This window comes from Equus asinus, chromosome 13 (assembly GCF_041296235.1).
Source record: "Equus asinus isolate D_3611 breed Donkey chromosome 13, EquAss-T2T_v2, whole genome shotgun sequence".
Taxonomy (NCBI): domain Eukaryota; kingdom Metazoa; phylum Chordata; class Mammalia; order Perissodactyla; family Equidae; genus Equus; species Equus asinus.
Window position 1 is genome coordinate 55,513,938 of NC_091802.1, and position 24,640 is coordinate 55,538,577.

The window sequence follows — 24,640 nt, forward strand, 5'->3', positions numbered from 1 at the left end:
CCTTCTAGGTTTTCCCTAGGATGTAAGCCATATCAAGTGAGATGCCTTTGCTTAGATCACTTTCTTACGTAGAAACTTCCTGGCTTATCTCATTTAATCCTCATTACAACTCTGATGTTTGTAAATGAGAAAAGGAAAGTCCCAAGAGAGTAAATAATTAACCTAAAACTAGCAATTAAATGGTCAGGGGAGTAAGTGGTAGGCACACCAGGTCCTCTGACTTCAAGGGTGACAGAACTCCTTCCACCACTGCACCTTACTTTAAACCACCTGTATTTTCTGGCATTGGTCAAGAGTCCTGCTAACTATAATAAACAGTAGGAATTTTTAAAATCAGAAGAAGGAATTAAAATAATTTTCTATGTTCAAACACAAAGCTGTAACCAGTTTTAACTTTGTGACAAAATTTCCTTTTAAACCACAATTATGGGGCTCGCCTGGTGATGTAGTGGTTAAGTGCGTACGCTCTGCTTTGGCGGCCCGGAGGGTTTGCGAGTTTGGATCCCGGGCGCAGACCTACACGCTGCTCATCAAGCCATGCTGTGGTGCGTCCCACATACAAAATAGAGGAAGACTGGCACAGATGTTAGCTTAGCAACAATCTTCCCCAAGAAAAAAGGAAGCCTGGCAATAGACACTAGCTCTGGGCCAATCTTCCTCACCAAAAAAATTTAAAAATTAAAAATAAACAAACCACATTTATGCTGAAGAGCTGAAGCACAGAAAAGCCGATCCCTGCTGCTACTCACCCTGCTGTTACACCTGCAATTTGGCCCATCTGTTCTTCTGGCTCACTAAAGGACAAAGGAGCACTCCCTAGGGACCAGTGGTTTGAAAGCAGAGAGGAAGTTCGAGGGAATCAGTAGATAATGAGTCCTCTTTACCATATTCCAGTGAAATACACTGTCCTCGGCCCTACTGTTATTTGTGAGGACTGCAGCAGCCCTGGGCACTCAGTAATTGACTCTATTTACTCTAACCGTTAGACAGCCGGACCAGCCACACCTGTACGCTCACCTTGCCATTTTAACAAAAATCCCCCTTCCAAGGAGGTCACCTCAGAGTTCTACCTATCTCAACCACAAAGGAGCAGACACACATAGCACTATACAATTATTTTTAATGTCCGGAGTTTACAAGACGAGCACCAGAGCTTTCTCCCCAACTCCAGTTTATAAATTCTCAATTGGCTTGTGAGGCCAATAAGGGTACTTCTTCTTGTCTAATTTGGTTTCTGGGAAGACTTCATTCAAGTCCTCAATGGTCATCTGATCAAATGGAATTATGTTCTTCATCTTCTCCAGCTGGAAAGAAGGGAAATGTGTTAAGATAAATAGGGCCACAGAGATACAAAAAAGAATCCAAGGCAGGTTGCTGCCACTAGGTGAAAGATGTGTGACCGTGAAAAGAGACAAAACTATTACCAGCAACAGCCAAGGCTCATCCTTACCTCCTTCTCATATTCCTCAATCCTGGCCTTTGAGAGAGACAAAAACTCAGCACAGCTTTTCACCTTTAAGAGAAGAGAGAAATTCTGTTTTGAAACCAAGTTGTACTGTCCTGACCCTGAGGCTCCCAAGGTATGAGAAGTCCCCGAGCCCACTCTTGCCTTCCCACTCTGTATGGAGAATACGTGGCTGCCCTGCCTACTGGAGGAGCTTGCTTTGAGAGGCAAACTACAGCTTTTTCTAAAGGCACAAAGAAGCCTGTTCAGGAGAACAAGAGTACGATGACAGGACCAGGGTTCTTCAGCGAGTTACTCATCTAGGCAACCTACAAAAGGCCTGCGTTTCATAAGGGCCAGTTATTGAACGGTCGGGACAAGCCGCCTGACCACCTAGCCAGAGGTCTCTTTGGTGGAGCGACTGGGTTCCAACATTTGGTCGTCAGTACTTTCAAGCAGTTAGGTATTTGAATCCTACCATGGATAATCTTCCTATTCAATTCCAATTCCTTAATTGTTTTTAACAGCTTTGTTGAGGTGTAACTGACATACAATAAAATATACCTATTTAAAGACTACCACTTGATAAGCTTTTCTTTTGAGGAAGATTAGCCCTGAGCTAACTGCTGCCAATCCCCCTCTTTTTGCTGAGGAAGACTGGCCCTGAGCTAACATCCGTGCCCATCTTCCTCTACTTTATATGTGGGACGCCTACCACAGCATGGCATGCCAAGTGAGGCCACGTCTGCCCCCGGGATCTGAACCAGTGAACCCTGGGCCACTGAAGCAGAACATGCAAACTTACCCGCTACACCACCGGGCCAGCCCCCACTTGATAAGTTTTGATATATGTACCCACGTGTGAAACCAACCCCACAATCAAGACAGTGAACAAATTTATCAGCCCCCTCCCTCCCATTCCCAGGCAACCGCTGATGTGCTGTCACCATAGATTAGCTGCATTTTCTAGAGTTTTATTTTATTGCTCCTTTTAATTCACTCTGCTGTAACCTAACCACTAAGAAATACAGAGCCGTCAGGAATTAGAATTTTAGAATAAATAAGAGTCTTAACTACTTACATCTTCTTTTTCTTCAGCATCCACCTGGACAGTATATTTATCCTCCGGCACAGGAACCTTCAGGGCATTAAACTACAAACACAGGGACATTGAGTTGTCATTAATATACCCAGGAGCCCACAGAAAGGGCTCAAAGGCGCTAATCCTTACAGATCATATCAAAACACATTCTCCGTTCCAAGAGGAAACCAGTATGCGTATCGGGTGTTGTAGTGGAGAGAGTATTAGACTGGGCACAGGAGCTCCCATTTCTTCTCTGCCCTGTGACTGACTAACTGGAGACCTCGGACAATTCTTTATTAGGATAAGCCTCAGTTTCTTCACCTGAAAAGAACAGATGGACTTGATGACCTTGAACCTTGGCATTCTAAAGAAATTCTGATTTCTCTTTTAAGTGAAACCCTAGTGGGCTGATCGGTGGAAGTACTGTTTGCATGATGGAGATGGAGACGGGCTCTTCAGAGGCTGCTTGGGGTTGTCGCCCCAACACTTAGCACTGTACCTGGCACAGAGCAGGCCCTCGAGAAGCACCTGTTGAATGAATCAAGAACTATATACTGAGGTTTAACGTGTAATTATCAGAAGAGGATAGGTGGATGAGAAATCACAGCTAGAAAGGACAGTAAACAACAGCAGAGAAATGAAGAAAATGGTGAAAGGTAGAAAAGATGTCAGTTTGTTCTAAAGGGGGACAGGTTGGGGGCTAAGAAATAATTCAGGAAGAGTTCACGGAAATATTTAACTTGACAGCCGTCTGGCTCCCTGATTTAAGGCTATACTGTACTGTTTGTTTGGATAAGAAACTGGCTGAATGAAGAAAGCCTGAATTCTCTGCACCTATTTACCATTTCCATCTACCACTGCAAGACCTTCGGCCACACCCATCTCTCCTGAGCTTCCTCTGGGGTCTGAGTGTTAACGCCAGCCTTCTTTCCTCACTGTCATCCTCATAGTTTCCACCATCCTGCTCCCTAGCTGGAAACCACATTACAACACCACTGCTCTAGTCGCCTGAAGTCTCACCTTCTTCTCAAAGTCATCTACCAAGCCCGCCTTCGCCACGTTGGCCTTGTAGTACGCCCAGTCGATAGCTGGTGGAGCCTCAGGCAGAGTAGCCAACCTGCTCACAGGGAAAAGCAAAGGCTAAGATTGCCGCATGAGCAACAGATAATCCACACAGGAATTTCCCTGTTCCTTATTCTGATGGCCTGGAGCTGTGATCACACTTTTCTCTAGGGGACATCACAGGAATGTAAAAAATTTAGTTTCATTTGCAAAATGCATGGATTTCTTTACACTTTCTGTCAGAAGAGTATCAGAAATTCACATGTAATTCCAGAGCACTGTTTTGTTTCCACAATCAGTGGCAAGTTGAGAGGCTCCCTCTCAGAGAGGTACTGACCTGGAGGTGAGGGTCTCATTCCAGGATTTCAGGGAGTTGGCAATGGCCTTCTGGTTTCGGGGTATGATCTCCCCAAAAGCTACCCAGTCAATGGCTTTTAGAGCAAGTTTTCGCCCAGCCATCTTGCAATCCTAGAAAATAAAATGGATCAGATCAAAAATTCGGCTCCTAGAAAGAATCTTTTAAAGGGCATTTTAGAAACATGCAAGTCTTGGGGCTGGCCCTGTGGCCGAGTGGTTGGTTAAGTTCGTGCGCTCCCCTGCAGGTGGCCCAGTGTTTCATTGGTTCAAATCTTGGGCGCGGACATGGCACTGCTCATCAAGCCACGCTGAGGCAGCGTCCCACATGCCACGACTAGAAGGACCCACAACGAAAAGTATACAACTATGTACCGGGGGGCTTTGGGGAGAAAAAGGAAAAAAATAAAATCTTTAGAAACATGCAAGTCTTTAAGAAACAGACCAGCATCCTCTGAGTGCTTGGTGGGTAAATTTATCAAGTAAAGGAATTAAGATTAATAAAGCAGAAAAGGAGGACAGGTTAGCTTCTCAAATTCAAGTTGTGCAACCTGGCATATAAACATATTCTTTCTCCTAGATGGTCCTCCCTGTATTCCCCAACTCCGAACACATCCTTACAAGCCCAGTTCTCTGTTTGCTCTCCATGTGCCTTTAGAAATATTGCTGGGGGCCGGCCAGGTGGTGCAGTGGTTAAGTGCGCATGTTTCACTTCAGCGGCCCGGGGTTCGCCAGTTCGGATCCCGGGTGTGGACATGGCACGGCTTGGCAAAAGCCATGCTGTGGTAGGTGTCCCACATATAAAGTAGAGGAAGATGGGCACAGATGTTAGCTCAGGGCCAGTCTTCCTCAGCAAAAAGAGGAGGATTGGCAGCAGATGTTAGCTCAGGGCTAATCTTCCTCCAAGAAAAAAAAAAGAAATATTGCTAAGGTAATACTCATGCATTGCATACAAGTTAATAATTTAGATATATTTTCCATTCCGATTGTGTTTTATTCACTGATTCTCCAGTGCACAAAACCTGACACATACCCAAGTTTCAACAAGGCTTAGTTAAATAGAGCAGAGTCTCAGCCAGAATTTCCTCACCTGAAAATGGGGATAATATCAGCCCTGCTTACCTCAGAAAGCTGTTAAAAGTAGCAAATGAAATTGTGCACATCAATTTGCTCCACAGTCTTATACACACTTCAGAGGCTCTCTACCCTCTCCCTATCAGACTAGCAATATACCAACATCTTCTTATTCATGTCTGATTATCCCCTGCTGCACTAACACACACCGAGTACACTAGCAATACCCTTAAAAGCGGTATTCAACACATATGTGCATGTGAGAGAAGATGGAAAGTGATTACAGCCATCTTTTTTTAACCAAGAGAATATGGAAAATAGTCAACTTAAACGAAATAAGATCAGTGTCACACATTAACAGGAAGACTGAAACGTCAAAGGTCTTTACAAACCATGGGGTGGATCACAAGGGAGGTGGAAGAAATCTTTCCCAGGATCTTAAAAAGAAACTTGCCAACACCTGCCGTTTCCTTTCTTTCCCTCTCAGGACAGCTTATGTTTCCCGGAGTGGAGGTGAGAGCAGGTGACTCTTAAAGATGCCAGAGAAATGAGCGCTCTTACAGAGACTTTCCCAGTACCAGTGGCAGGCAGGCTGCATAAACGAACGGATTTTTGTCTTTCATTTATTGCTGAATGCCCGGCGCCTGGAACAGGTCATGCACATAGGAAGTGCTCAATGAAAACATGTTGAACGGGTGAGTGCACCCGGCACTTGAGAAGCTCTGAATGCTCCACACACTCGAATGCGGGAGCCCTGGGGAGCGAGGGGAGGGCGCAGCCTTCAGCCCACTGAGTGTCCCTCTGCAAGTTAATGCTATCTCCGGGTAACGTTTCCCCAACCCCCAAATCGGACTACTGAAGTCGTCCGCGCTGGCGGCGGCCTGAACGAGACAAGGTTTGTGCAGGCGCCTAAGTCGGCGGCGGCCGGGTCACAGCCTGATCCCTGCGACCTCGCGCGCTGGGGACGGGAGGGGAACGGAACGCGGAGCAAAGCCGCGGCAGCTACCCCCAGGCAGTCTGCCAGCGGAGCCTCAGCAGGGCCCGGCGGCCTCGGCAAGGGTGCGACAAGGGTCGGTGCGAAGCTCGGAGGCGGCAGGGCACAGGAACCTGGCAGGGAACGGGTCCAACACCCAAAACCCCACTCACCTTCACCGACCCCGGCAGCCTGCACTCCCCAGCAGCGAGCAACGGAAGTGGGTCACCGGAAGGCCTCCCCTCAGCCAACCCCTAAACGAAAGGGGCGGGCCTTGCTTCGCAGGTGAGCCAGTAGAGATGAAGACTGGCTCCGGAAGTCCCGCCCCCGAGGGCGGGCACGGCACCTCCACTGCGCAGGTCCCCGGGCGCTGGTTGGGGGCCCTCCCATCCCTCTCTCCCGGCCCCACCCCCGCCGATGGGCCGGCCCGGCTCTCCCTGCCGAGAGATGGGCCGGCCCGGCGGCGCGCGGGCAGCGGCGGCGGCGGCGGCCCAAGATGGCGGAGCTGCAGCTGGACCCGGCGATGGCTGGGCTGGGAGGGGGTGGCGGGAGCGGGCTGGGCGACGGGGGCGGCCCGGGCCGCGGGCCCCCCAGCCCTCGCCCCGCTGGCCCCACGCCCCGCGGGCACGGCCGCCCGCCCGCCGCCGCAGCGCAGCCGCTGGAGCCCGGTCCCGGACCGCCCGAGCGGGCAGGGGGCGGCGGCGCAGCCCGCTGGGTCCGGCTGAACGTGGGCGGCACCTACTTCGTGACCACCAGACAGACCCTAGGCCGGGAGCCCAAGTCTTTCCTCTGCCGCCTCTGCTGCCAGGAGGACCCGGAGCTGGACTCGGACAAGGTGCGCCCCGCCCTCGGGCGCGCCCCCGGCTTTCGGACCCCCTCGTTCCTCCTAGGCTCGTCCCCAGATTCCTGCGACACGCTCCTCACAGGCGGGCTCCTCCGGCCGGGTCCCCCTCCTTCTCCCTCTCCCTCGCCAGGCTAGCCCCGGGGGCTGTTCTCCCCCATCCTCAGGCACGCCCCGGCTTTCTCTCTGACCCCGCCCTTCGTTCTCAGCGACTCTTTCCCCACTCCGTGCCCACCCGCACCCACGAGAACCCACTCCACACCCCTTCTCCGTATTCCTCTCATCCCAGCCCTCAGGTCTGCATGAGTTTTTCCCTGGCTCCCCGTCAGCCCCTCAGTGCCTGTGCCTGATGCATCCAGAACTGGGTCAGGGTGAGCTAAGGCATCTTTGTAGCTTTCTCAGACTTCCTCTCGGACCCCTCTGCCAAGTTGGGTGAAGGCCTGGGTCTGAAGATGGCTTCGACAGCTGCAGGAAGTGCTTCTCATGCTGTCACACTTCTTTCCTGTGGTCCTGTTCCCTGAGCTCCCATCTGGTAACAGTCACTGTTTTAGGTCCATATTTGAGATCAGATACTTTCCTTGAAAAGAGGTTACCATTTGCCAGTGCAAACCTAAGCTGAGTGGTTAAGATGGAGGGAAAATGGTAACCGAAGAATGCTGTTGGACAAGATGCATGGCTGCTAACCAAAGGGTTGAGAGGTGACAAGACGCTTAACCCGTTTCCCGTTTGAGCTGTTGTTTGGATTTTTTTTAACTTTACCCGTTCACCTTTTAGTTCCCACCTTATAGGCATTGACCATTGCGTACACCACCTTATATCCCGAATAGCACTCAGTCACATACCTTGTGACAGAGTTGGGATTGGATAAACATTGGTTGATTTCATGTATTCATCTCCTGCCTCTCCTCTAATAAACCTCAGATTGATGGAAATCTGTCCTGCCCTGACTTTAAAGGGTTGTCAAAATCCTTGCTTATAAACGAATTATTTTTATCTACCCTGAATCTTCCTTGTTGCAACATAAGCCAGTTTCTTCTTGTTCCTTTTACTGTAAAGATGAGTAGGATTGAAGCTGCTCAGAGCCAAGTCCTGGCCGTGCCAAGCTTCCTCTGGGCACAGAGCTGCGGTGTGTCAGTTACAGCTGGCAATGCAGACTCCCACTGATGTTGGCCTTGAGCTCAGGAGTGTTGCCAACTAAACAGAGGTTTTCTTAGAATTAGGAATGTGATTCGGGGGCACTAGAGAAGTCAGAATGTCCGTCTCAAGAAAAGATTTAAATCATGCAGCTATGACATTTTCCTCCTCCCTTTCTTTATGACAAATATGCCACAGAAGAATGTTGGTTAATTGTGTCCAAGTAAAGATTTTAGTAGTTCAAGTAGATGCCTAGATGATAAGACTGCACATCTGTAACACCTTACCGGATATAGTCTTAAAGTACAAGATGTATAAAGCTAGGCTTCTTGCCAATAGTTTGTGATAAGCAAACATCTAGTAAAACTTGCCCTCTCATTAATGAATTGTGACAGAGAGGTTGAAACCCTGCTCTGACTTAGTTTGAAAGCTCCATAATGATACCCTTGTGTTTGGTTGGCAGGACGAGACAGGGGCCTATCTGATTGACAGGGACCCCACCTACTTTGGTCCTATCCTAAACTACCTCCGCCATGGGAAACTCATCATTACGAAGGAGTTGGCAGAAGAAGGTAAGAACAGTGTTTGCACTGGGCATTTTCAAAATTCAGGCCGAGTCTTTAAAGTTGTATCACAGACTTAAATCTTGTTTGTGATTTTCATCGAGTTCATGTGTAGGTGTAGTCTGGTTAATGGAAGTGAGCAGGAAGCCTCCAGCTACCTAGTCTTGTCTGAGGGAGTCTAGTTTAAGGGAGCCCCATTGGGCTCGTTCAGCCTCCTTACTGAGAAGGGAAGTAGGTAGCTCAGCATTGTAAATAGCTTCAGGAGGTTTTTTCAAACCTGCGAAATTGCCAGGATCCCTTTTTACATTTACTTCTGTGCCAGCAGTCAACGTCCATAGCCTGAAACAACACATCTCTGACATTTATTTATTTATATTTTCAATTTTAGTTTGAACTTGCAGCTGTAAAAAATATAAAGGCTTGGCCTCATTTCTTTTAAGACTAGTCTCACGCTTCCTTGTAAATTTTTGCAGCTGACCTAATTCATCCTCCAGTCCATTGTCAGGTGCATCCTGGGTTGCCTCATCTTTTTGGTTTGTAGGGCATCTGGGCTGTAAGTGGGTCTAGAGAGCTTTCTAAAGGCTTGGCTTGGTCTCACCGAAGGCGTTCAGTTGAAGACTGGGACCTGTCCCTAACTCCAGGGCGCCCTGATCTGGGAGCTGTAGCTCTGAGTGAGAAAGCCGTAATGGCTGTGCTGGCTAATGAAGTGACTGCAGAACACCTCCCTTTCAACCAGTGAAAAGAAAACTCGCGCTCTCTTTTTATTAAGGCCCTCTTTTTTTTTCCTTAACATTTCAAATGCATACAGAAGTCACAGGAATAGTACAATAAATCCCATGCGCCCACCATCTATCTTCAGCAATTACCAACTCATGGGGAATCTTGGCTCTTGAAAAGAGGAATCTTAAGCATTTTTTCTAATACCTTTAAAAAAAACACTTTTTATTTTGAAATAATTTCGAACTTAGAGAAAAGGGCAAGAATAGTACAAAGAACTCCCTTTACCCAGATTCACCAACTTTTAGCATTTTTTGGTCATATTTGCATTATCATTTACCCATTCTCTCTCCTTCTCTTGCCTCTCCCCCTCCCGCCCCGTTTTTATTTCTGAACTATTTGAGAACAGATTATAGGCTTTACCCCCTTAATACTTCAATATGTATTTCCCAAGAACAAGAGTATTCTGTTACATAACCACAGGACAGTTCTCAAATTCAGGAAATTTAGGGCCAGGCCCCGTGGCCAAGTGATTAGAGTTCTGCACATTCCGCTTCGGTGCCCTGGGTTCACAGGTTTGGATCCTGGGCACAGACCTACTCCACTCATCAGCCATGCTGTGGAGGTGTCCCACATACGAAAAAATAGAGGAGGATTGGCACAGATGTTAGCTCAGGGCTAATTTTCCTCAAGCAAAAAAAGAGGAGGATTGGCAGCCGAGGTTAGTTCAGGGCAAATCTTCCTCAGAAAAAAGAAAAAAAAAATCCAGGAAATTTAATATTGATAATATGTTTAGCTATAGCTTATATTCCAATTTTGTCAATTGTTCCAATAATGGCCTTTATAGCAAGTGTTTTCCTAGTATAGGGTCACACATCCCATTTAGTTGTCCTAAAGCATTTGATTTTGTTTCACATGGGATTCTTTCAATGATTGCCTTATATATTGCTGAAATAATAAGCATCCTATTAAATTTAGGCCACATAAACTTACACACACACACCCACCCTTGGTCATTTTTAGGACAAACTGGGTAAAAATTGCAAGCTCAGGAGTTAACCAGTGGAACAGTTCCAGGAACTAAGTGACATACGGCAAGGATGTCCTGCAGCTAATGGGCAGGTGCAGAGAGGGTCGAGGAAGGCGTCAGGTGAGGACCCGTAGCGGGGAAATGAAGTGAGCAGAGCAGACCCTTGTGCTTCACTCAGTTTCATTGGGGAAAAGGTAGTGGGTTCACCCTAAGCAGCAAAGAAACGTTCCGCAGGCTGAAGGAGGGAGACTAAACTTGCGCCTGAAAGATCCAGTTCTTAGCAAACACGTCAGCTCCGGCCTCTTCCTGCCGCTTGCCGGGGAGTTCGCACACACCTCTAACTACAGTTTCGTCCTTTCTCTAGGTGTGCTGGAAGAAGCGGAGTTTTACAACATTGCATCTCTGGTGCGCCTGGTAAAGGAAAGGATACGGGACAATGAGAACAGAACTTCACAAGTAATGGGTTTTGAACTCTTAAGGGGAAAGTATCTCAAGTGGCTGTCTTTGTCCATGTGTCTGGGTGTGATTTGCAAAGGATGATGTGCTGCTTGGCGAGAGCCCTGCCTCTCCCCTTGGAGCTGAAGGTCTGTGTGGAACACGGTCCATCTGTCAGGCAGACAGTGCATACTCCTCCAGACTTGTTCAGAGCAAGGAAATAGAGAAGGAAAAATAATAAAGAAAACGAAACAGCCCATGTCCCCTTAGAAGAATGGGGAGGTTGTGGCTGCTCACCATATGGCAGTGGGAGGAGCCCACTGCACTTTAAGTCCAAAACCTGTTCTCTCAGACAGAATAGCTGTCTCCCTCCACGTAAAGACAGAACGGGGTCTTGCTTCCACCTGTTGGCCAGCCTTTAACGTGTGACCACGTCACATCCAGCTCCTGACAGCCACTTGAAACCCGCCTCATGGTGTAGACTTTAGAAGCTGCTTATGACTCATGCTTCTGAGAAAAATAATACCAAGCTTCTTTTTTTGTTATGAAGTCTGGATTTTTATACTAACTCAGTAGATATAGTAACAAAAATGAAACAATCTGCCACCTACTTTGAGAAGGGAAGACAGTAGGGCATACTTGGCTTATTTTATGTCACATCATCCGTCATGTGTCTTAAGTGGCCCCAGTGGCTTCTGTTAGGCCCTTGGGATTCTGTGACTAATAAGAGAAGGTCTGTGCCCTCGAGAAGCTTGAAGTCCAGCAGAAAGATGCTCCTTTTCATGTATTTAGGCTCTGTTTTAAGAAAGTACAACTGCAGTAACGGCAGAATGGGACTCCGCTGTGACCATCTGTCTTGCAGCATCTTGCTTCTTATCCCATCGGAGACTGGTGGTGGGTGCTTTCTTGAGATCTTACCCATTGCACTGTAGAATTTTCATGTGATTAAGAAGAAGGCGATTTTTCTTTTCAAAAGTAAAAAATCATTCCTTGCTCTTCCTGTTAGACTTCATATATCAAAGTTATCTGGTTCTAAATGGAATTTTCTAGATGAATAACTACACCAGTGATAAAAAATGAACTCTCTTACCCATTTTATCTTCAGCACTTTGCAAAGGTGGAAAGAAGGGCTTGTTCTCTTCACTCCGGCCAGTAGTTGAAAGTTTCCTTTTTAATGTTCAGAGACGAATTTGTAGTAGGCTTACAGATCACCGTTTGAAATATGATCTATTGTCACCAATCTTTTTGCCATCTCATATTATATTTACATGTCATCTTTTGCTATTGTAGATATTTAATAGCTTAGACATTCTGAAAATCTAGCTTTATCCTCAATTTTCCATGTTCCAAAAAACTTTTGATTGCTTAGTATAAATTTTGATGGTACCATGAATTATGTAATTTGAAACCATTCAAATCCTCGCACCTGAACATTCTCAGTTCTTTGCCATTAGCTAATTCCTTGAGAACATTGTAAGATTTCTATTTGATGACAGCAATTAAGTTAATTAGTCCTCTAGATTCTGAAGGCTTGTGGATTTATACCCAGTTGGAAGCTTTTTTCTTCTAGGAATGTCAAGACCTTTTTGATGTTAATTGATCTTCCATCTGTCCTTTTTATTTAGTGAAACTCTGGGCAATGGATTTGATGTTCAAAGATACCCTCTTTTGCACTTAATTGCACGTGGCTTTAAGGTGAAGTTGGCTGTGTGTGGATTTCCATGGCTGTCTCTTCAGATACCTTATCTCCTTTAACTTGTCTGTGTTTAAGATTTTATTTTTCCTTTTTCTCCCCAAAGCCCACCCCACCCACCCCAGTCCATAGTTGTATATGTTTTAGTTGTGGGTCCTTCTAGTTGTGTATGTGGGACCCCGCCTCAGCATGGACTGATGAGTGGTTCCATGTCTGCACCCAGGATCCGAACCGGTGAAACCCTGGGCCGCCGAAGCGGAGCCCGAGAACTCAACCACTTGGCCCCAGGGCCGGCCCCAACTTGTCTATGTTTAAAGGAGACACATGTGGTAGACATTCAGGCAAAGCCCAAGATGTGGGGGTCCTACCCCACCTTTTTTCAGTGACCTCTCATCTCTTTTAGTGGCTGCCACCATTCTCTTTCTTTGCTGTTTCCGATAATATTTTTTGCTAGGTGAGTAGTCTTGGTGCATTTGGGAGCACCAGTGGTTTACTGGTGAGAAAATAAAATAAGAAAAATAAAGAGACAATACAGACATCTTAAATATCTGGGACTTTGACAGCTGTGGCTAGTAGCATAGGTCTTTTATGATGCTCTGAGTCTTGTAATATAAAATACCTAGTTGTTTCCAAAGCGTGTGGTTAGAGCACTTGAAATCTTCAGAAGATCTGTCCTATATTTTATATGGAAGGAAATTTTTTTTATCTTAGTACCTTGGTTAATTAATGATAGCTGTACCTTGCTTAGAAGAAGAAAGCATAGAAGAAAGAATACAGTGTTATCAGGCAGACCTGGGCTCAAGGCCCAGCTCTACCTCCAATCCACTTAATCGCTGCACAGGTCGGGAAGATGCTGCTGTCTGACACGGTGTCCCACATGCAGAAGGGAGTCCTGCCTTCCAGGACTGCAGTGAAGACTAGAGGAGGAGGGTGTAATGCTGCGGGCTGTGGCCCTCACTAGTCAGTAGCTGCTTTTATTTATCCAGCATTTCCCAAGTAGTGAGTCGTTCTAAAACTAATTTTCCAGATGACTGAAGCCAACTCGTCCTTTTGAAAAAATACTAAGTTTTCATCGTTCTTAAGGAAACAGTCCATATTTTCTTAGAATCGTATGGAACATAACTGACCCCTCTCTCCATGACTGGGCATCGTTGCTGTTTGTGCTGTAGCAAATGCCTCGTGCCCTCTGGGGCAGGCAGGGAATGTGCAGCCTTTAGACCCACCACTGAGTGGTCCCAGACTGCTGAACACTGGGTCCTCCTGGGTGCCTTTAATTGTCTTCCTGTGGACGGGACCATCCATCTGGTGAGCGTGCCTCCCTGCAGCGCCCTCACCTGACTTTGGCTTCCACTGCCCCATGGGCCAAGTCCAAGTCCCAAGGGTGAGGGGTTCTCCGGTGGATGAGGTGGAGGGCCTTGTGCTGCCGCTTTAGGGCGTCCATTTCCGCTGCTCAGCCCTTTGGCCTCTGGTTCTCACTTTTTTTTTTTTAAATATTTTATTTTTTTCCTTTTTCTCCCCAAAGCCCCCTGATACATAGTTGTATATTCTTCGTTGTGGGTCCTTCTGGTTGTGGCATGTGGGACGCCACCTCAGCATGGCTTGATGAGCAGTGCCATGTCCGCGCCCAGGATTTGAACCAACAAAACACTGGGCCACCTGCAGGGGAGCACACGAACTTAACCACTCGACCACGGGGACAGCCCCTGGCCTCTGGTTCTAATGTGAGTTCTAGAGAGTTGAGTCTGACCAGCAAATAACTTCTCTCTGAATTTCTGGCACCAGCTAGATGTGTAACAGTTCAGTCTTATCCTGACACTGACTGCCCAGAGTTAGTGTCAGACAGCACAGGTCTCAGGGTTCAGTCCCACAAGACCACCGTCACTTCAGTCATCAGTCCCGGGTCCCCAGGCTACCCACACTTCTGTCTGACGTGGCTACAAATTCAGGTGTTCCCACGACACACCCTTCAGGTTCAGTAATTTGCTAGAATGACTCACAGAACTCAGGAAAGTGCCATGCTTACTATTATAGTTTATTGTCAAGGGTACAAATGAACAGCCAGATGGAGAGATACACAGGGCAAGGTCTGGAAGGGTCCTGAGCGCAGGAGCAGCTGTCCTCCTGCACTGCCCTCCCAGTGCTTGGACATGTTTGCCACCTTGGAAACTCCCTGAACCCTGTCGTTTAGGAGTTTTTAAGGATGTTTCATTATGTGGGAATGATTGATTAAATCATTGGCCATTGGTGACTGAACTCAATCTCCACCCCTCCGTCCTCCCCGAGGTCAGGCAGTGGGATAGGTCTTTCTGGTGACCGGTCATTAGCATAAAAAAGACACTTCTATCACTCAGGAGATTGCAAAGGTTTTAGGAGCTCTAAACCAGGGACAGGAACCAGGGACAAAGACCAAATATCTGTTTTTTGTTATACCACATTTCTATAACAGGAATGTTACCATGTAACCCTGAAACACTTCCTCTTTCAGGCAGCCTCAGCAGAGGGTACAAATAGCTTCGACGTTTGTACACTATGGGATTCCTATTAATGTATTATTCCCATAGAAAGATATCGCTCTGACTCAATCAAAATATGGTCTACATTTTCACCATATATGCAGATATGAATGACTTCAGAAGAACATGTGGCTTTCTTGTCCAAAGTAATTTTACTCTACTTTCTAGTTAGGGAAATAGATGAAGTCTAAGTTTATCCGCATGGTCGCTCACCTGATTCCTCTCTCCGAAGTTCAGGATTATTTTGCCCTCTGATTCATGTTCTTGGACCCTTTATTTTCTTTCTTCCCTTGGATAAGGTTCTATTGAAAAACTACAGTGCTGCTTGTAAAAGGGAATAGTGGATGGCTGCCAAGAAAAAAATTCCAAGCAAACTCCTTTCAGTCCTTACTCTTCTGAAGAGCCTCACCATGGCAGCTGCAAACTGTTGTGTCCTTGAAACTGTTCCTCACGGTCAGTTTGTGGTTGTCGCAGGGCCCCGTGAAGCACGTGTACAGAGTCCTGCAGTGCCAAGAGGAGGAGCTTACCCAGATGGTCTCCACTATGTCCGATGGTTGGAAATTCGAGCAGGTATGTTTCTTAGGTAGTAGCAACCGTGTAGCTCAGCCTAGGAGTCCACACTCTTCCAACAATCACTGTCTGTAGCCGGTTAATCACCCTGGGAGTTCAGGAGGGCCCGGTGTGATCCCATTCAGAAACACGGGAAAAGAGAGCCGCTGGGGTGGATTGTTTGTGCACCAAGTATGTGACGTACTTGGACTCGGTACATGATGAGTTGGGGAGAATTGAGAATAGTGTGGTGCCTCCCAGCTTCATAGCCAAAGTTTCAGCTTGATGTGCCCCAAAGGAACCAGTCAGCTTGTTTAGGCTTGAAAATGCCTCTCTGGCTTTTTTCCCTCAGAAGGATTCCTTTCAAAAGTACTCACTGACATTCTAGAATAAGTACCTAAAGAAGACTAGAATTCAACAACAACCTTTCCTTTGCTTACCCAAGGGTCCGAACTGTATCGGTCTGAGTATCTTTAATCCACTGTCAAAAGCCAGGGGAACGGGTGTGATGTGAAAGGAATCAAACGCAATGAGAAGTGTGGCATGGGCATTTCCTGTCAGTCTATTGATTTCTGCTCTTTCAGCTTCGTGCTTATAATTGAGGCATCAGAACAAAGCGACTGAGAGTCAGAGTTCTGCCATTAGATGGCAGAGTTGTTCATCTGTTGTCTTCAAAACACACGGAGGCTGAGCGTGAATGGAATGGATCGTTTAAACGGATTGTGCCTGTGTTTATGTAGAGTTTAAGAGGCCAGTTGAACTGTCACCATAAGCTTACTTTCTAAAATAAAAGTTACTCTCTGTGTTAACAGTATTATGTTATAGATCAGATACACAGGTGTCTGTCTTCACTGGATTTCTCCTCACACTTACCTTCCACTGCAGAAGCGAGTCTGCCTGTGTGTGCCAACCTAGTTCTTGTTCAGGTGTGGGGCTGTACTTCCACTCCAGAAGTGTTTCCCCTGATAGAAAGTCTTAAGCAAAGGATATTTTGAAAACTTTTTAAAAGTGTTCTTTGTGAAACTAATGAATGATTTTTTATCTTATTTTCCTCATCGTGTTAATGTCCTGTGGGAGGAGAGTATTCTCCCATCCACTCCGTCATATGGACGAGGAAGTTTAGGCGCAGGAAGGCTGAGGTGTCTGTAGCCCTCGTACAGCCAGCCGAGCTGAGGCCCCGTGCCCTGGCCAGGACAGCCTCACCCTCGGGCTCAGCTTCTCCCTGTGCATGTGGACTTCCTATTTAGAACTAAATCCTAAATTCAATTCCCCAAAAAGCTTAAAAGTACCAGCAGCGCGTGGCTTACAGTAGCTATTTAGTGATTTGCTTGATGCTTTCCAGAGCCTGTCGAGTGCCTGCCTCCTGTCTGGGACTTCTGCTTAAAGATGAGCCAGCTCTGTGTCGTTGTTTTGGCTGAGGCAGGCATCCATTTTCATTCACAGAAACATTCTGTTTCACCCCAGCGTTTGCTAGAGGGAACGGCACCATGTTAATCTTAGTTGCTGCCTTTAGGGTTGTTTCAGTGCTTGGGTGAGGGGGACAGTGGCAGAACTCAGACTGTTCTTCTTTGGGGAAGCCTTGTTGATGATGCCCTGATGAATAACTGAGAGCCAGCTCTCCCCTGGGGCCTGGATAGTCCCCGGGAATTCTTCATCCTTTGAGAAGCGGGACTAGGAAGTTCAGTCAGGAGGAGGGTTTGATCCGTGTGGCACTTCAGTATTTTAAGATCACCGTGTGTTCCCCACGTTCTTGTCTTACCAGCTGATCAGCATTGGATCTTCCTATAACTATGGCAATGAGGATCAGGCAGAGTTCCTCTGTGTCGTCTCCAGAGAACTAAATAATTCTACCAATGGCATAGTCATAGAGCCGAGTGAAAAGGCGAAGGTAAGAAGTCACTTCCCCAGCTTTGTCTGTGGCTCTGGGCTTTGCCTGACCTGGCGTTCATCGCTTCTTCCCTTTCCTTCTCAGCCAGCTTTCATTTCCCCTTCATATTGGGCTTTTGACTGTTGTAATTGAAATCAGGATTTATGGAGCAGTGACAGGGGCCTTTAGTTAGGAAACGCAGACTGAAACAGGGCAGAGTTTTCCCAGACTCTGTCAAATCAATGAAAAAGAAAGCTTATTGCCACTAAATACCACAAGGTGAAAATTCTGAAACTTAAAATTGGAAAGTATTTTGCCTTTATCTTTGAAACTGTTTTATTTTTTTGCTGCCTCAAGAGACGAGGTATTTGGTTACTTTTCTGACTTCCCCCCAAGTTACTGGAAAATCGGACACTGTTGTCTTCTCTTCCTCCACTCTGCCCTCACACACACACACGTGCACACAGACACTTTAAATCACCAACACGTGGCGAACCTGACCCATGTCCTTGGGCCGGTAGCACGCGAGAAGCGGTCCAGCAGCATGTAAACTTGAGGCCCAGCCGTGGGCTGCGCATCTTTTACGGCAACTTCAGGGGAGGCTGCCCCGCCTCCTGGGATGGCGAAGATTGTGTGCTGCTCCCCGGGCTCCAGTGGAAAGCGGCTGGCGGTCTCTTCCCTCAGCAGTCTGCTTAGCAGCCTCAGCCTAAAAGCAGTCTGCATCCAGTCTGAGCCTCAGCCCTCTCCCCCATCTTCCACTTCCAGATTCTTCAGGAGAGAGGATCTCGGATGTGAATTCCAGAATCCTGAACATCCAGAAAGCAACAGCAGAGCACCTCCGTGAAGTCCAATCTTGCTCCTCTCCTGTACAGTAACCGAGCTCCTGCGAAGCGAAGCTGAGCCTGGCCTCCCAGTGGAGAAGTATTCCGGTCAAAACCAAAGGAACCCCACCCCCAGCCCCACTCCCAGGAACCCGAAGACAGATACACCTTCCGGCTGCAGAATACCTTTTCAAAAACCTTTTGTTTTCTTAGCCAGTGTTATGAGAAATCTTTATAGCAGCAGCTGGGCTGGGTTCCCAGTTGGAGCCCTTAGGGGATCTGGGGGATGGGAAGCGGAACACCTGGCTCCTTGCACATGCCTACTTCAGGGAAGCTGGAGCAAATGGAAGAGGGCTGTCCCTGAGCTGTGCCATGTTTTCACCTGAGTGTGCCATGTTGGACACTGGCAGCTGTTTGTACACTATCTTTCCCCTCCTATACACCCAGAGTAATGGAGCAGATGCAGAGGATTCTAGCTTCAGTTTATCAAGTTGAATTGAGGTGTTGGATAAAGGGTAGAGTTGCCAGAGTACCCCACATTCCTGTGACCAAAGCCTCTTTGAGGAAGGGGAGGATGGGGTGTCGTTGGTTGTGGGTGGAGGTTGGGGATGGTTGATCTGGATTACGGCACTTGGCTGCCACCATGTTCAGCTTTGTGTCATTTGTCTCCAGCAGCCTGGACCCTCCACATAGCTTGCTTTGTTCCCAAGAAGAGGGTGGAGGCAGGCGGCATCCTGCACTGAATCAGACAGACAGATGGGAGCTTTAGGTATTTGGTGTACCTGCTTCTGCAGCCTTTTCCTGCCCTCCGTTGGCTCATCTTCCTTCCCTGACTTTTTAAACTGGTCCAAGGATAAAGGGACTTTGGGCCCTCTGATGGCTTGGGGTGGGGACAGCTGTTTCTTTGTAAGTTGCCAAATGTGTTATGTTGTAGTATCCAGAAGTGTTGTTATTTCTGTGATTGTCTCTTGGAAATGCCTTGACTGAACGTGTGATATTTGTATTTCTTCTTGGTTTCTAACCTTGGCCAACCTACCCTGCAGCCTCGTCTGTGACCCCACACAATCCCCAGTAGTGTGTATACGTTTGCCGGGCAGTCTGAGGACTCCCTGCATCTCTGACCCCACCCCTCACCATCACTTCTTTCTATGGAGTGCCATGTCATCAGGGATCAAATGCTCGTTTGATGGTGGGGAGCAGAGCCCTCCTTTGGGCTGTGACCACAGAGCTTATATCTGGATTTTTCTGAAATCTTGAGTCTTGTGAGCAGTTGTTAAATGCAGAGGGGCCGGAGAATCCTTATTTTTCCCCAGATGACTTTCAGAGTGTGGCACATGGTCCAGAGAAGGGGAAGGTGCCTCTGAGGAATGCTCCATCTATAAAAGCCACCTCAAGCTGTTCGCTCCTGGATCCCTTCGCGGTTGAGGTTCTCTGCTCCGCAGCTTAACTCTTTACTGGGTGGGTCTGGGGTCGTAATTTTTGGAAATGACTATTGACTGTGCCAAATGTCTTTTGAGCTTGTAACCTGCCCATGCCCAGATGGCGCGACTCTTCTCCAGGATTCTCACTTTGACCTTATTTCTCTGTGTATAGAGTAGGATAGAAATGTGTGCAACGGTGTCTGCTGATACACGTGTGTCTGCACACCAACGTGAGCTTGCGTGTTGGCACCTCTGAAGTCTGGCCCATGCCCAAGATTTTTACAGCTGTAAAATATTAGAGACACTTCTACCTACAGTCAAAGTAGTCACCTTTTCAAAAAGGTTGCAGGCATCCATCCTATCACCTTTCAGGAAAAAAAAAAGATCTGAGTGCATCAAGCTGCTCTGACCAGAGTAGGAGAGAAGACTTTGGAAGAGGTGCTCTTTGGCCAATTCGAGGAAGTGACATCAGACTGAAAGGAGGAAAAGCAGCTTCATTTGGGGCCTTGTGCCTGATCAGATTTGCTTTCCTGGGGCTCGATGCCTGATAATCAGCCTCTGGTCCCGAGCCGGCAAGAAGGCGTGAGAAGGGCTGGAGGGCAGACGTGGGCAAGCCCCGCAGGAACGTGTTGTTACTTTCGTTTCTCTTTTTGGAATTCCGCAGTGGGCCCTGTAAGAAGACTCCTGAGCCCCTTGCTAAGTGTTCTTGGAAGCAGACATAGTGATATTTCTGCTCTCCTAGAGGGCTGGCTATCACCAAGTTTCCCTGCTCACGGCCCCCAAGTGATAATTTAAATTTTTCCAATGCTCCAGAAATCTGAGGATGATTCATTTCTTAAGGTTTCTGGAAAAGTATTTTACCCAAGCCCCTTATGAACCAGGTTGGTGTTTTTCTTGAAAGCCATGTGCCCCTGGGAGAGTCTGGCTGATAACCTCAGAGAGAGATCTGGCATTGGTTTGGGGGTGTCACATGACCAGTGCCCCACACCCTCCAGCTGCCCAGTGCTGCCAAGCAGGGAGTGTCTTCCTGCTTCTCTGCCCAGGTCTGGGGCCGCGGGTGATGCAGGCCAGGCCCAGGAGCAGCCTTGCCTCTCCTGAGTGATATCAGACAAATTAGCTCACTTATTCTTTTCCTCAGAACTTGCTTTTTCCTTGGCAGTGAGGTAGGGTCCAACCTCTAGAGTGACTTTGTTTCCACACAGTTAACTGATCTCAGGGGTGTCAGCAAGATGTGGGAGAAGAAGGAACAGAGATGCTGAGGGAGTAGGGCTGAGAGGACACCCACACCCTCCAGCATGGCCTTTGATCCAGACATTAGGGACCATGCCTGTCACTTGTGGGTGCCCCTTGTTACCGTTTGTGTGTTTGAATAAAGTCTGAAATGCTGTGACCTTTTTTTTTGTCAATAAAGACATGAAACAAACTTGTGAATCTTGTAGCTTTTGGTGTATGTTTTCCAGTTCGGCAAGCTCCTTGGTTTCCACTGTCGCTTTGGTGATCATCACACTGTCCTCAGGAGATGAATTTCACTGCACCTTTTCAGCAGAGCTGCCTACAAAGTCCTCATTTCTCCTGCTGCTAAAACTGCCTGAGGGCGTGTCGGGCCTTCTTCCTCCTGCTCTCATTTTACCGAATCTGAGAGGCCCTGGAGAGTGCTGGAAACAGAAGGTGGGACAGATGGGCTACCCACCAGAGAGCGGGGCAGAGTCAAGGGGAGGAGTGTGAGATGGCTTTTAAGGGAAAAAAGTTCCTGGAAGAAAGTGACTAGGTGCCGGTTTTCTCAGCAAGGAAGAGGTTGAGTAGGAAATGTGAGGTGAGAATGAAGTAACCAACGAGTTAAGAGTTGATCATTTCAGGCCTCAGGCAGGGTGTGGGATCCTCAAAAGGCGTTAGGTGGTCCCCTCCCATAGGGTGCTTACAGTGGAGAGACAGCGGCGTCTACACACAAAGTTAGTGAACAAGGTATGTGATTGTATCAGCCAGGGTCCAACAGACACGGAGACCATAGCAGCTGTCAACAATGGTGGGGAAAGGAAAGAGCTGGGGGGACGGAGGTGTCACAGATGCAGTGATTGCAGGATGCAGTTATAGCTCCCAGGACAGGAGCAATGAGAAGAGGTTGGGATTATTAAAATGTAGCAGCTCGGAGGAGGGCCCCTGTGGAGAAGGAGGGAGGGGCCCAGTGAGACTGGCTCTAGGAGTGGTAAAACTGCAAGTGAACCGACACTACTGGAACCAGCTATTGCTGCCAGAGTGAAGCTGCGTTGCTGTGGTTTCTGTGATAACAGGAAGGAGCACATCCCTCCTTTTCTTCCCCTAGCTTTGCAGTCTCCCTCTCACGTTCCCTACAGGCAAGCCTATCAGGGAGCGAGCTGGTAAAGGAGAAATGGGCTTGGCAGCTTTCCAGCCCCAAGAGCACAGGGCAGCATCTGGAGGATGGGTCGGGGCTGAGAGAGAACAGTAACCAGCTCTGCCCACCTCTGGCTGGTCAGCATCCACATACGTGCTGCTCTGCATATTGGAACTTCCATACAAGGGTAAAAGCAACTTTATGTCTCCACGTATCAAGATGCAACCACTCTTACACAAACAGAGACGATCTTGCTCTCTCTTCAACATAAGACAGTGCCAACAGTCATTATTCTGGGGCCTGAGAGACAGTTACATCTATTTCTGGGCTATGTTAATTACTCTTCAAACTGGGTTGGTGGGTTAGACAGCAGCCATGGTCACTTGACGTCCATGGTTAGGTGGCAGGAGCTGTTTCTCAAAAGGAGAAGAGTTATCTGCAAAAGAAGTCATGGCTCTCCCAAAACCCTGGAGTTCTGCATGGTGATTCTCCAGTCGGGGCTTGCCAGAGGCTCCATACAGCATTAATATTTGCAACAGATCATTTGAGTATTGCTGAATCTATTCAGTCATAAAGCCCAGGTGGCAGCCCAGAGCTAAATTTTTAATCATACCACACAGAAAGATTTTCCTCAGTAAAGCTTGTCCCTGGAGTGAACTGTTACTCCGTATTAAGCCAGTTTTCTGTGCAGTGCAATTAAATTGTTTCTAAATTTTCTATGTAGTGCAATTAAATTGTTTCTAAGTTTTCTATTTTCATTTTTCCTTAAAAACATTTTCATTAAGATCATTGTTTTCCATGAGATTTTATGGTGGAAATTTAATTCAATTTAACCAATTCCAGCTTTTGCCCTTGTGGGCTTTCTTTTGTGGCTATTATCTCATCTATTTTTATTTTCCCCAAGTCAAATTTGGCAGCTGAAAATCCAAGTCTCATATATCTAAATTTGTGCATTTTTAACTGAAGTCAGTTTTCTGTTAATTATTTCTAAGAAAACACATACAAAATGGGTAGAAGATTTATAGTTTGTTTTTGTTAGCTTTTCTATAAGGAAAGTCTGAGCAAGTTCCCTCAGATATTCCTGGATTGCTTTATGTCCAAAATTGGGCTATTGCTTCCACTCATATTTCATTCTGATAACTTTTGATAACAGTTTGATATCATTTTGATAACAGTTAGCAAATCAAAGAGCAAAACATCCTCAAAATATGCCCTGCTTTGCTCAGTTGTGGTGGATAGCCAATAAGTACATATTTGAAAAAGAAGGATTTGGAAGGCTCGACAGACTTCTTGAACTAGACCCTGAAGTTGGAGAAGGGTGTGGTTGACTGGTGCAGGAAGGATGGTTAGCCTATCACCAACAGCTATTGTTGCTCAGGTCTGTCACCTCCGTCACAGGGCTAGAGCAAACGTCTGTTTATTTGCTGCCATGTGCTACACAGCCACCAAATGCCAGGATCTGTGCTTAGCACTGACAGTCAAAGCTGAGTCACAGAGGCCTGCAGGACACCAAATGGGAGAGGAGAAGGCTGGAGGTAGGGAGAGGACAGCCAAGGAGCTGCTCTAATGACCAGGGGACATTCATCAGAACCTGGGCAGACACAGAAGGGTGGAAATGCCAAGCTAGAATCAAGCCCCATTGGCATACTTGGAAGGCAGCCATGTATTCAAGAATCACTACAAATTCTAAGCAAGATAAATAAAACACACACATATATATAGTATAATAAAACTGAGGAAAATGCAATATGGAGAAAATCATAAAAGCTGTCGGAAGAGGGGGAAAAAAGGAGCAGCAATAAGACTGACGGCCAACTTCTCAAGTGAAAAATATAAACCAGAAGACAGTGGAATCGAATCTCTAAAGTGCTGAAGGAAAATAGCTGCCAACCTAGAATTCAACACCCATGAAAGTATCCTTTAGAATGAAGAGGATATAAAGGCATCTTTGACAACCAGAACCTCAGAGTATTCATCACCTACACGCCTATACTAAAGGAGATACTGAAGGTGTTCCTCAGGAAGACAGGAAAGGATCCCAGATGGAAGCTAGAGGCATAGGAAGGAATGGAGAGCAATTAAAAATGTAAATACGTGGATTGATCCAAATAAATATTGGCATTTAAGCATTAATAGTGCCTTAAGTTTTAAAAATACATAAAGACAATTAAAATACACAACAATAATGAAAGTTGGGATGAGGTAAATGAATTAAAGTATTCTAAGGCTTTGGCTTCTCTAAGAGATAAAAATAAAGCTTTATATTAGACTTTGATAAACCATGAATGCATGTTATAATTTCTCAGGTAACTACCCAAAAAATAATAAAAGTGTAACTACCAAGATAATAGAGAGGAAGAAAGAAATTTAATAATGAAAAATCAGGGGCTGGCCCCGTGGCCGAGTGGTTAAGTTCGCGTGCTCCACTGCAGGCGGCCCAGTGTTTTGTTGGTTCGAATCCTGGGTGTGGACATGGCACTGCTCATCAAGCCACACCGAGGCAGCGTCCCACATGCCACAACTAGAAGGACTCACAACGAAGAATATGCAACTATGTACTGGGGGACTTTGGGGAGAAAAAGGAAAAAAATAAAAATAAGTAAAACAAAAAGAAAAATCAATAATGGTGAACTACAATTCACCAGGAAAACATAATCATAAATTTGTGTGCATCTAATGATCTAGCCTCAAAAACGATAGAACTAAAAGGAGAAA

General features: G+C 46.8%; 2 protein-coding genes across 7 annotated transcripts; one reads left to right on the plus strand and one right to left on the minus strand.

The window, feature by feature from the left end:
* Positions 1-1,103: 1,103 nt before the first annotated feature.
* ATP5PD (ATP synthase peripheral stalk subunit d) lies at positions 1,104-6,300 on the minus strand. 6 transcript variants are annotated; one of them, XM_070483602.1, is made up of 7 exons: positions 6,165-6,241; positions 4,978-5,034; positions 3,928-4,058; positions 3,549-3,645; positions 2,526-2,597; positions 1,451-1,513; positions 1,104-1,304 (listed from the first exon to the last, which is right to left on the minus strand). In XM_070483602.1, the coding sequence occupies exons 3-7, from the start codon at positions 4,047-4,049 to the stop codon at positions 1,173-1,175; spliced, it is 486 nt and encodes a 161-aa protein (XP_070339703.1). In that variant the 5' UTR covers positions 4,050-4,058; positions 4,978-5,034; positions 6,165-6,241; the 3' UTR covers positions 1,104-1,172. The 6 variants fall into 6 exon arrangements, with proteins under 6 accessions (XP_070339703.1, XP_070339704.1, XP_070339701.1 ...); XM_070483603.1 differs by having other exon boundaries at positions 6,025-6,175; XM_070483600.1 differs by lacking the exon at positions 4,978-5,034 and adding an exon at positions 4,566-4,724 and having other exon boundaries at positions 6,025-6,171.
* Positions 6,301-6,408: 108 nt separating this feature from the next.
* KCTD2 (potassium channel tetramerization domain containing 2) lies at positions 6,409-20,998 on the plus strand. The gene is made up of 6 exons (XM_044744783.2): positions 6,409-6,826; positions 8,430-8,538; positions 10,641-10,732; positions 15,392-15,487; positions 17,229-17,354; positions 18,099-20,998. The coding sequence occupies exons 1-6, from the start codon at positions 6,488-6,490 to the stop codon at positions 18,126-18,128; spliced, it is 792 nt and encodes a 263-aa protein (XP_044600718.2). The 5' UTR covers positions 6,409-6,487; the 3' UTR covers positions 18,129-20,998.
* Positions 20,999-24,640: the final 3,642 nt, after the last annotated feature.

Excerpts from the sequence above, each read along its gene's own strand:
- KCTD2 (XM_044744783.2), top strand. The coding sequence starts at position 6,488 with ATGGCGGAGCTGCAGCTGGACCCGGCGATGGCTGGGCTGGGAGGGGGT. Across the intron at positions 6,827-8,429 it reads CGGAGCTGGACTCGGACAAG|GACGAGACAGGGGCCTATCT; the intron begins GTGCGCCCCGCC and ends TTTGGTTGGCAG. Across the intron at positions 10,733-15,391 it reads ATGAGAACAGAACTTCACAA|GGCCCCGTGAAGCACGTGTA; the intron begins GTAATGGGTTTT and ends TGGTTGTCGCAG.
- ATP5PD (XM_070483600.1), bottom strand. The coding sequence starts at position 4,592 with ATGGAGAGCAAACAGAGAACTGGGCTT. Across the intron at positions 4,059-4,565 it reads GCAAACAGAGAACTGGGCTT|GATTGCAAGATGGCTGGGCG; the intron begins GTAAGGATGTGT and ends TTTATTTTCTAG. Across the intron at positions 2,598-3,548 it reads TAGATGACTTTGAGAAGAAG|TTTAATGCCCTGAAGGTTCC; the intron begins GTGAGACTTCAG and ends CTGTGTTTGTAG.